Source organism: Salvia miltiorrhiza, chromosome 1 (genome assembly GCF_028751815.1).
Source record: "Salvia miltiorrhiza cultivar Shanhuang (shh) chromosome 1, IMPLAD_Smil_shh, whole genome shotgun sequence".
NCBI classification, from domain to species: Eukaryota; Viridiplantae; Streptophyta; class Magnoliopsida; order Lamiales; family Lamiaceae; genus Salvia; species Salvia miltiorrhiza.
Genome location: NC_080387.1, coordinates 74,461,446 through 74,473,596, shown reverse-complemented (window position 1 = coordinate 74,473,596; position 12,151 = coordinate 74,461,446). Strand labels below are relative to the sequence as shown.

Here is a 12,151-nt window from a genome sequence, read left to right as displayed (position 1 = left end):
GTGACATAGTAACTTATATAGCACAATCACACTCTCAAGTTACAATTTGCATGTAATGTTTCAAAATATCAATGTGACGCTACAAATTAAATCAAAAGGCCGATATACTATTGCTGAATTAAAAATTTTATTAAAAGAAAAAAAAAATCAAGCAACCCGATAAAAAGGTCGACATACTATTATTATATTATTTGGGTAAATTCATTTTGATTAAATTTTTATTAATATACCAGTGAGGCGTTGGATTTGGTGGATTATTAAATAATCAATTTAATTTTTTATTGATAAATAATCAGTCAATTGAAAATTATAAGACGAATGAAATTATTTATCACCGACTAAATTATACAAATTATATATTTAATTATTTTATCAATCATGTCTGATGGCTAAAACCAAAATGTCCTCAAGGAGTTCAACACAATTTCGGGTAAACTCTAAATAAAACGAAATATCAATAATTAGTTTGTGTTATCATTCTTTTTTATAAAAGTTGGGTATCTCTTATACCTAAAATAAAATTGATTTCCAAAGTACATAGACGTCATGCTCACAAAAAATTAGCAACTAAATCGATGTGACATAAATATTAGGTGGGGCCCATAAATCCAACACATATGTAAATGGGACCAAATAATCCACAAAATGCTGATTCTGTCTAAAAGGGCCCTATTAATATTACAAGACGAAGAAACAAAAAGGTTTCAATTGTCATTGAAAATCGAGGAAGATTAAACAAAAGGCCCATATAATTAATTTATTCCTCTTTTTCAAAAAAAAAATTAATTTATCCCTCACTATATATATCATCCAGTCTTTTTGACTGAGCTTAGTCAAGTTTTAAATGGCTATGAACTTAATATTGAAACGGGTGCCTTCTTATAGATTTTCTTAGAAATAAAATTAAAAATTTTGATTTTTTTTTATTTTTGTATTAATTTATTTAAAATTAATTGAATGTGTTGGTATGAAATTTGAGGATGATCCTTATTACAACAAATCAAAAGGTTAAATATCATATGGTCAAATTCTAAAATCGGTGTTATAATTGTAATTTGAATTAACATTAATGTCTTCGAGACATTTAACACCTTGATTAATATTCAATTCGTCCCATAAAAACACGCAGAGTTTTCTTTTTTCGTCTGTCCCATAAAAATATGCATACCTCATTTATAGTAGTTCCCACTAAATATCACAATTAAAATGAGACCCTTTCCTTTCTCTACTCTCATTACACTTTACATAATTTTTTAAAATATGTGTCGTCCCATATTATACATATTTTTATGGGACAGAGGAAGTATATCATTTGGTATAGGCATAGCGACAACGGTGCAAAGGGGTAGAACTGTACCAAAAAAGGTATATACTTAAATTATCGTACCCGTTCCTTCATTTCCTTTTCAGTACGCAGAGAGGTCAGAAAGAGAGAGAGAGAGAGAGAGCTTAGAAAAATATTCTCCGCACATTCAAATTTCTCTTCAATTTTCTCATCGTCCGCCGTTCGAGTTTCAGACCTATCCCGCATTCTTCTCCGCTTTTATTTGTAGACTGTCGCACCCTCAAATACAAAATTCTGGATCCACCACTACTATTTCATTTTATTTAGATGTGAAACCATCACACAATGAGACGATTCTCCACAAGACTCCTCCATACAATTTCTTTCAAGCCTTTAATCACTAAAAAATCCACCACTCATCACACGACTAATGGCATTCGAATGTACGAAAATATAATTAATAGATACCATATTCGATAGTTCATTGCCAAATATAACATAGACAAGTCATATCATGCCATGCTTCAATTAATTAGACACATTCAATGACTAACATTGTATATTCCAGTCATTGAGCCAATAAATTCACCGATAATGGATCGAGAACCAACTTTTTTCATACATGATGGATCATGGAATACTCATTTGTTTTTAGATTGGAAAGTGAAATTATTAATTTTTTTAAGTAACAACTTCTCACTTTTCAGCCTCATTTCCTTTAATTCCAAGAATCGCGGCTTTTACACCACATTGTTCACGCTCACTTGGAATCTTGGACTTAACAAATACTACTCCAAAGCCGAAAGAAAATTAAAGAGCAAATTATTCCTCCTTCAAATCTCACTTTTCCATTCTCTATAGTTTATAATCTCACTAGATAAAGTAAACAAGAGAGAGAAGGGAGGGAGAGGGAGAGGGAGATCGATCACGATAAAAGGAAGGTTGAGACGAAGCAATAAAAATTAGTCATGTTTCTATTATCGTAAAGACGTAAAGTGACCCTCATATAAAAAAAATATCTATTGATCATAAAAATGGCGCTTTACATTCAATAGATTGAATCGAATATCGCGTCGAATATAAAATTTTGAACTCTACTTAAAGTTTGAGTTTAAGCTTTATAACTAGTAAACAAGAAACTTGAATTTTTGGCCCTGGGTTATCGCTCATGTCTGCTCGTCCTCGTAGTCGGGCCAAGAGTGGGAGAGAGATGAACCTTATAAATTTCTTTGACTTTATGATTCTTTTTCATTTAAAGGTGCACAAGAATTGATTTGATCAATGACTACATCATATGCACAAAAGGGATTCCAAACCTAAAAATCCCTAATTAAGAAAACAAACTATACACTTTGCTATTCCTTTTTCTTTTTCATTCTTTTCTCTCTAAAGTTATTACAACATAACAAAGGTAAACTAGTCAAGAAAGGAAAGAAAAAAATGGTTCACACTTTCTGAGCATCATCTCCACTTTCCACGGCGCCTTCGACGGCCTTCTGGGTAAGAATCCCATCCCTCTCCGCATCGAAGCTCGAGTGCACGCTATAGAGGACATAGACAAGCACCACAAGGCACGAGAAAACCCCGAACCTCACGTAAGAAGGCTTATCAAGAGAGCCCAACAAGAATATGTTGAGGAATATGGAGATGGAAGGGATCCATGGCATGAATGGGACACCCCAAAACTCGGGCTTTCGGGCCTGAGGTACCATCAAATGGAACAAGAGTACAACTCCCAAAGCTAGGGCAACGCATGACCCAAGCATGAAGGCCTTAGGCCTACCTGCTGGGGCAAATTGCCACAGCAGGGTGAAGATGAGAGAGGTGAGTGAGAAGCAGAAGAGGAAGGAGAGGGTCGGCCACGGGTTGCTCGTTCCATGAGGGGCGTAGCGCCTGTAGATCACCGCATTCGCCACCATGTAGAACACGAAGAGGGACCCAATTGAGACGAGGTTTAGCAATATGTTTAGGTCCGTGAAGAGGGCGATTGTTGCGGTGAAGATTCCTGAGGTGTGACATTGGAGATCAATAAGAAAGATTGAATTGAACATGTGGTCTTTAAAATCATTTGTTCTACAACTACAAGAAATTGAAAAAGGTATAAACAGTTCATGGATTGGGATAATAGATAATGAAATGAACTCATTCTTTTGAGTTGTGACTGAAAATTCTTTCAAACTAGATAATGTTGGAATAATTTAGGTGTGGCCTAAGACATAGCTAGACCACCATAGCTACACAAAATCTACCAAAGTCAAGTTGTTGAGTTTTAAGGAATAATTCATTCCCATTTTTATCCCAGCCACCCTACACTAGCAGCATCAATCATTTTCTATATCTTTTCCCTTTTTAGAAAAATATACTAAAAAAACACCATTAGACCACCTAGCTAACAAATTTCCATAGCCACTCATTAATCTTGGTACCTCATATTTTTTAGATTGAGATTCACTCACAACCCATGGGAAAGGATAATAATAAGAAAAGAAATAAACCCAAATGGACATTACTTCTACACTATAAATTGCTTCACATGTGATGGTATTATTGAAATGGAGTTCTTCCTTTTCTGCATTGTTAATTATACTCAAATTTCTCCAACTAATCACACAAAATTATCACATTCTTGCATGAAACAGAGGACCCCACAAACCAAAAACAGAGCTCTCAAGATAAAATCATACCCTTTTTAACCAAGACAAATAATTTCATAAAATCACATATAATCCCATAACTTCATATAAATCAAGCCTTAATCTCAACCTCTCACCCTCATATTAATTTTTTTTTAAACGTAGAAAATTATATATATAATTATAACTTGGTGCGATTCATATTATAACAGTAGTATAAAATATGTTATATCCCGACCCTAAAAATTATGCTCATATAAAATATAAATAAAATAGTACTACTACTAATAATAATAACATATGTCACCTCAAGCACTATTAGTCCCCGAATCTAAATGATGTGACTTCAAAACCTAGGACCACACGTTGAAATTCCAAAAACTATAGGCTACAAAGTACTATGATGATCATGTGCAAAGTGAAGCCCCATATATATTTTTCGAAAAAGGGAAAGAAAATTAGAAAAACAAAAAAATTAAAGTTGCCCAAAGTGGCTAAGTTGTGTGGTGGTGGGGGAGTGTCAAAAAATGATGAGATGCCGACGTACCAAGGAAGGCGGAGGCATTGATCGGTGTCGACGTGGCCGGGTGGACCCGGGCGAACCACGCGGGGACCACGCACGATCGCCCGATGACGCACATGTACCGCGCCTGCCCCAGCATCGCCACCAGAAGCGACGTCACGATGCCCATGCTCGCCCCGGCCCCGATCATGTTCGCCGCCCACCGCCACCCGGCCGCGCCCGCCTCGAATGCCCCCGAGAAGGGGGCATCCGCGTCAATCTGCCACCAACAAAATTTTATCTAATTAGTCAGATTGACGCGGACTTGGATGCTACACCCAATGAAATACGTGGCTCCCGCCCCTTTTCCAACGGGGGAATGGTTGTACCACGTGCATCGAGAGGTGTACCTTACCTTGTCGTAAGGGAGGAGCGCGGACATCGAAGCGGCCATCAAGCAGTAGAGAACCGTCACGAGGATCACGGAGCCCGACACACCAATCGGAATGTTCTTCGCCGGATTCTTGACCTCCTCCGCCATGGTCGAAACGGCATCGTACCCGATGTAGCTGAGGTACACCATCGCCGCCCCATTAAACACGCCGGAGGCTCCGAACGGGAAGAACCCGCCCGCATTTTCCGGGTTGCCGGGTTCGGTAAAATTCTTCAAATCTCCCCTCCAAAAACCCACCACTATCACAAACACTATGAACAAAATGTGTAGCACCGTTAGCACCATGTTCAGCCACGAGCTCTCCCTCGTACTGCCAAAAAAAACACAAGCAATCGAGATATATTTCATCAGGTGTAACATTTACGAAATAGTCCATAAATTTCATATACTATATGATCGTAGTCGAAATAAATTTCATCAGGTGTAGCATTTATAAAATAGTCGATAAAACACTTAAAAAGAGTAAGGGGGGCTTCAGCCCCCACTACCAATTATAATGTGGTGGAACCTGTAGCAGATGACGAAGGTGAGGAGGAGGACGACGGCGACGGCGATGAGATCCATCTCGTTGTAGCCGTCGGGGAGGGCGTGGACGGTGAAGCGGAGGCTGGCGTGGGCGGGGAGGCCGAGGGCGGTGCCGAGGTAGGCGGTGAAGCCGCGGGCGACGGCGGCATTGGAGAGGACGTAGTCGACGATGAGGTTGGCGCCGGTGACGAAGGCGAGGAACTCGCCGAAGGTGACGCGGATGTAGCTGAAGGCGCCGCCGGCGACGGGCATCTCGACGGCGAACTCGGTGTAGCAGAAGGCGGAGAGGAGGGCGCAGAGGCCGGCAATGGCGTAGGAGAGGACGACGGCGGGGCCGGCGTAGAGGCGGCTGGCGCGGCCGGAGGTGACGAAGACGCCGGCGCCGACCATGCCGCCGACGCCGAAGCCGATGAGGTCGTGCCAGCGGAGGCTGCGGCGCATGTCGGAGCCGGAGCGGGCGCGGGCCCGGCTCGTCTCCTCGAAGGAGGTGGAGACGGAGCAGGCGCGGCGGGAGAGGCGGCGCGGGGTGTCGGAGAGGGCGTGGAGGTAGGAATTGAAGGTGGAGAAGGAGGAGGAGGAGTGGCTTTCCATTATCTCTCTTCTTCTTTTCTCTCTCTCTCTCTGGAAATGGAGAATTGAGGAATGCGGATGAAGATGGCGATGAAGTGTATATATATACGTATATGTATAGCTACTGTAGATGGGGTAGGGTTGGGGGGGGGGGATTGTGAAAGTAACGCAATTCATTGTATAATTGTTTTTTTTTTCTTTTGAATTTGATGTTACTATAAATTAGTGGAAAGAGATGGGTTTATAGCTATTAAACATGAAATAAGCATTTCCGTTTTGCCGTTAAGATACGAATTAGATTTTTTTTTGGGGGGGCTCTTTTTATTGTAGATATTTTTATTTGAAAAACAGTGGTGTCTCACTCTTGATTTTTTTATTTATTTTTCTTTGATTTCAATTTTGTATTTTTCAATCTAATTAAGATATATACTTGTTTTTATTATTTAATTTTACTTTTATTAGATAATAATTCAGTATTAGGGTTGAAATACGAAATTGAAATATAGATGTAATAGTAGGACGTAATGGTTTCACAAAAAACTATGAATACACTTGGTTTCATCTTGTTATTTTTATGCTTAAAAGTCCAATTTTTATTTTTATTATTTTCTCACATTTGTGTGGTGTAGAGGTGTAGAGGTCCTGCATGTGTGCAGTGAAGTATAATTTTTCCACCTTCGTGTGAATAGTAGTCTTGTTTGCGTGTGTGTGATTTATTTGATTAGATGATAGTAGTCTCTTTCAATTTAAAAAAAATGTTATTATTATTTTTTTAATGTTTGGGAATGTGAGAGTTATAATGTGGGTTTCTCACCCTTAATGTAAGTGATTAATATAATTGAGTTATAATGTTCGTAATTTTTATTTTTATTTTTACTTAATACAAACATTTGTTTGCATATTTTAAACTTTATTTGGGATTGAGTGTGTTAATTGAATTCATATATGAACATAAGATCCAAATAAAGGTCTAACACAAAAAATCTCTTTTTAAGTTTCTTTTCTCCCCTTTCTTTGCCTCCATATCAATTTCTAGTTTTTGAGGATTTGGTATTGAAAATTAATATCTTGAAAAATTCAAGTTTGTTGAAGAAGATTTTTGAGAATTCTATCCGATGCATTCAACTCGATTGCAACGGTTTATTACTCACGAAGGACTTGAGGTTTATGTTGACATTATTGTGTATAATGTTATATTTTTAATTAAATGCAACTGTATAATACAGTCATGGCAATATTGTATAATGTTATATTTTTAATTAAATGCAATTGTAGTCATGTGAATTCCGCGGTTAATACTAATATAAAAGTAAAGATTATGGATAATTTATTAAAAGTATTTTTATTTGTAACTTTAGCTCAATAAATTTTGATTAAAGTAACTAAAAAACTTTTATTATGCGTAAGATCGCCATATGATCGTGAACGGCCATAACACAATCGCGTGATACGTAGTCATGTGAGTTTTTTTTGACTTGGGGGAGTTGGGGGAGGAGCAGTGAGGTTTGAACCTGGGACCTCACTGTTCACACATAGGAGGTCGCATCGCTTAGTGTCCCCTTGGGGACCGTAGTCATGTGAGTTATACAGCTAATACCGATATAAAGGTGAAGATTATGAACGTAGGTTAATATTATTATATTATGTCATTATACTATCGCTTTTTCGAGAATAATGAAAAATAAATAATTTTAAAAACTATGTGATATTTGGCTCGAACTTAAGATACTTGACCTCAAACCTTAACCATAAAACACTTTATTTTTTATGGTGAAAGAATAAATAAATTTAAAGATGTTCGAAACCTTTGACATCAGGCATTATTAATATAAAAATATGATAAAATCAGTTTCTTATACAGTATGAATTACTGTAATTAAAATTATTTATGGCTATGGCCTCTATGAATTTTGAACTGGAATTACAAGATTTTATTAAAATGACTGCTACTAATAAGAATGTGATAAACTTTTGCAAATTTGGTCATAGTCATTGATATATAAACAATAAAATTGATATAAGCAGTTAAAAAAGTCTCCACTTGTATTAATTAATTTCATTAATTTGATGTCTTATATTAATTTATTCTTTTGCGCACTCTAGAATCTAACAGTTGACATGTGTATGCAATATTGTTAGAATATGAAACTAAATATATCAAATTTTATATATATATAAAAAAATCAAACATTTTTTTTTTGTGTAATATTACATCAACATACAGTTAGAGCATGTAAAGACCCACTTAGTGAATGGAGCAAAATTCCATTTTAACAACTCTAATTAATTATGAGAAGACAAAATGAAAAGTTGAGCACCAAGTTTACATTTTACTGGTTTATTACACCCATCCAACTCATTCTTGTTCTATTGTCCATCTTCAATGTATAATAATGTTAATTTAATAAATGTGGTTACACATTTCAAGCAAATAAATCATAAATTATTGGATTAGTGAAAAAAAATATATTGGGAACTTTTGGGAATAGGTAGAAAAATACAAATTAGTTTGATTTGAGTGTTGAGTAATGCACGTCGCTACGAAAGGTACTTTAGTTGAGTATGTGAGGTCCAGAAATTAATTACGAGTTTGATATAAGAGACAATTACGTGAAGAAAATAAATATTGTTTATATTAGAAATACTACTAAAATGGAAAATATATATAATGTGCTTGAAGTACTCTTGTAATGAAAATTCAAAATTTTAGCAAGTATTTACTAATTTTTCTTGTAATTCACTTTTTGTGAGTATATGTTTTCTAAATTTTAAAAAGTTAATCTTCATTCAATTCATTTGGTGGTGGGAGTTTTACCGGATGGATCCTATATCCCATAATTTTCCATCCTATATCCCATAATTTACTGTATCACATCGTGTCACATTCTTAATTTCTCTATTTTATAATTGTTTGTTTATAAAAATTAAAAAGTAGTTAAATTTATAACAAATTAAACGTGGGATACGATGGAACACAGTAAATTATAGGACAGAGGATCTTATTCGAAGTTTTACACGATGATTTACATTCGATGTCGATAATAATGCCCCTCTCAAGCTTTATTTGGGTCCGCCACTGATTTTAAATAATTAGAGCATATTTTTATGCAAATAGAAGCATTGAAAAAAAAATTATGCTACAACTTCAAAGATATTAGTAGGATTTAAACCCATAAACTTTAACCATTGACTAACCCAAGTGTAATATCTAAAATAACTCTCATGTCATAATTGATTTAGTACATATAGCTAGGTATCGAACTACCTAAGATGAGAAATAATTGTGCAAAAATTAGTTAGCACAAATTGTGAGTACATTTTATAGTGAGTGACAAAAGTATAAATATAAATAATGAGTGACAAATAATGATCGCTTTATAATGTTTGGTGAGCATCCTTATCTTCATACTCCGACTATTAATTGAGTTTGTCTTACTACAATTAGTGCATTTTTTTCAATGGAAAAATTAACTGTTTTTTTTTTTTTTTTTTTTTTTTTTTGAGAAAGAGGGAGAAGAAAAATTAACTGGTTAATCATCCTTATCTTCATAGTCCGACTATTAATTGCATATATTTGAGGTTTCAATTTATAATTTACAGCCACCTCAAATGTCTATAATTTTTCCCGAACACGACATTTCATTTCTTTTACATTAATTTCCACAAAAACTGATAAGAAAATACTTTATTTTATTTTAATTTTTTTATAAAATTGAAAGATATCTCCGGACGGACATTACAACAAATTGAAAGCTCGTTCAAATTTTTGCAACAAAAAAAAAGATTGTCAAAAAATCAAATTTGGATTAAAGTGGGGTATTTTCATGCAATTTGCCCTAATAATAATAATAATAATAATAATAATAATAATAATAATAATAATAATAATAATAATAATAAAAAGAGAGTTTAATTAGTTCATAACGCTTATAAATGAGAATTAAAAAGATTGTTAGGGATGAGAGTGAGATCTGCAATACTAAATGGACTGTGATCGAACCAATTAATTTTTTCTTTAAAAGGGAACTATAAATATAAGTTTTTGGCGGCATTTATAAATTCTGCACAATATAATATAAATATATAATATAGAAAAGTTCTTAAGCTTTTTTAAACGTCACTTTAACCTATGGAAGTGCCAAAAGGTTCTCAAATTATTATAATCCAAGGGATTTTTCAAGTACAACTGATAAACTTAGTCTAATTAATTATTTGTTACGTAATGGAAACACCAATTTAACAACTAATACTATATTATGAATCAAAGAATTCCCCAATAAAGGGGAAATTGAAGGCAAAAGGAAATGTCCAGAGCAAGAATAGATTTCATTTCAAGAAAAAATATTATCATTACTTAATGAAAATTAATTTTGTTGCATATTTTTACTACATTCAATAAAAAATTATTAAAAAAAAACTATATTCAAAAACTAAATATTGTGAGATTTTTTTTTATGAATGTGACATATTTTATCATAAAATTTCTTCTGAGACACATATCTAAATAATTAGAAAAATTACCCACACCTTAGTGGGCATCGAATCAAGGACCTCTCACTAATGAGAAACTTTGGTCCCTCGTCATAGTTATTTAAACCAGACCTCATCGACCATCAGAAATTTAACATCGGTCAAGAAGAATGAGGGATTTTTTTTTTAATTTACCATATAATTTATAATTTTTTCATGTAATTAGTACATAAACTTATTAATTAAAAGAAAAACAACGTCTGTACTTTATCATTTGTCTTATAACAAAAAATATCTTATTAACTGAGCTGCACTTCGTTTTCATTGTAACCTAAAGTTTAATTAACAAAAAGGCCCTAAAAGTAGCAAAACTCCCAAGAATTATGGGCAACCCCAACCACAAATATTCCCTAATTATAGTAAGTGATGACTAAAAATAATGAGTGGATATATATAATGTCCCATTTCTAAGGTCACGATTCTGCCAAGTCTTCCACTCCTAAATTCCCTCTCAACTTGCATCTCACTCTCACGTCCCAACCAAATTTCAAGAGTCAAATACCATTTTTTTTGTATTCTCTTTAAATAAAAAAATTTAATTATTTGATTATAACTATAGGATTATATAATATTATCTCCCACTGATCTTTCCCTCTTCCTAGGGATTATTACTCTGCAAATCTGCGACGCCATTGAATAGTTGTGGTGCCTCTGCTGCCATCTGACATTAGATAATTAGCTATATATATATGCATATATAAATAATCACATTACTTTAGAGTTATATAAATAGAAAGTTTCTAAATCATTAAAGTAAAAAAAATAATTAAAAAAAATTAAGATCGATGACATATAATTCACCGCACTACAAAAAAGGACACGATTCGCTACGAAATTTCAACGACATAATAACGACGAAATTAAGTAAATAAGCAATCCAGAAAGAAAACATCTTTTCAGCGATGGAAGAAAGGTTGGCATTAATTAACGACGCATGCTTTTGTCGTTAATATATGATCCACAAAGTTGAAATTTTGTCGTTAATTAAAATAATAATGAATTTCTTCGATTTTATTTATGACAAAAAAATTATCGTTAAGGTGCGTTTTTTTTTTTTTGTAGTGTCGAGTAAAGTTACGCAATATCATTCAACCACGTGTAGTTCGATTGAACGTTTGGACAATATTATCCAAAAATTTACTTTTTTTTGTACGTACAATGTGTCACAGACTCACGATTAGATGGATAAATTTGAAGTTATGTCATCAAAATAAATCGATGATCATACAATTCAATCAAGAAAAGAAAAATTCGAGATTATGATGATTCACTTTACAAAGAAATAGCTGATCCAATCCAATTGAAGAAGTTATTCATAAAAAAAAAACAATAATTAAATTGGCGAAAATATATAGTGTGTTTTACATATAGTTGACTCTATGTGCAGTAGAGTTGAATGTTTTTCATTTTAAAGTTTACGTAATCATCATTGTTAATTATGCCTATTTAGGGACTTATTTTATGTAGGTCAAATTCGCCTATTTAGCCTATTTGTAGGCAAATTCAGTGGCCATTTTACTTCATATATATTATCTTTTGAAATTAATTATTATGTACATGCTTTATCAAATATGTTGGGCAAAACGCATTACATCTTGAATTCTGAAATATCACTTTTTATTGACATTGCAATTTGCAAAACAAATTGAAAT

General features: G+C 34.0%; 1 protein-coding gene across 1 annotated transcript; it reads right to left on the bottom strand.

The window, feature by feature from the left end:
• Positions 1-2,499: 2,499 nt before the first annotated feature.
• Positions 2,500-6,055, bottom strand: LOC131006153 (cationic amino acid transporter 7, chloroplastic-like). The gene is made up of 4 exons (XM_057933324.1): positions 5,383-6,055; positions 4,836-5,184; positions 4,466-4,700; positions 2,500-3,290 (listed from the first exon to the last, which is right to left on the bottom strand). The coding sequence occupies exons 1-4, from the start codon at positions 5,988-5,990 to the stop codon at positions 2,731-2,733; spliced, it is 1,752 nt and encodes a 583-aa protein (XP_057789307.1). The 5' UTR covers positions 5,991-6,055; the 3' UTR covers positions 2,500-2,730.
• Positions 6,056-12,151: the final 6,096 nt, after the last annotated feature.

Coding starts and splice junctions, on each gene's coding strand:
- LOC131006153 (XM_057933324.1), bottom strand. CDS start 5,990: ATGGAAAGCCACTCCTCCTCCTCCTTCTCCACCTTCAATTCCTACCTC. Junction 5,185..5,382: donor ACCTTCGTCATCTGCTACAG/GTTCCACCACAT, acceptor TTTTTTTGGCAG/TACGAGGGAGAGCTCGTGGC. Junction 3,291..4,465: donor CAATGCCTCCGCCTTCCTTG/GTACGTCGGCAT, acceptor GTCACACCTCAG/GAATCTTCACCGCAACAATC.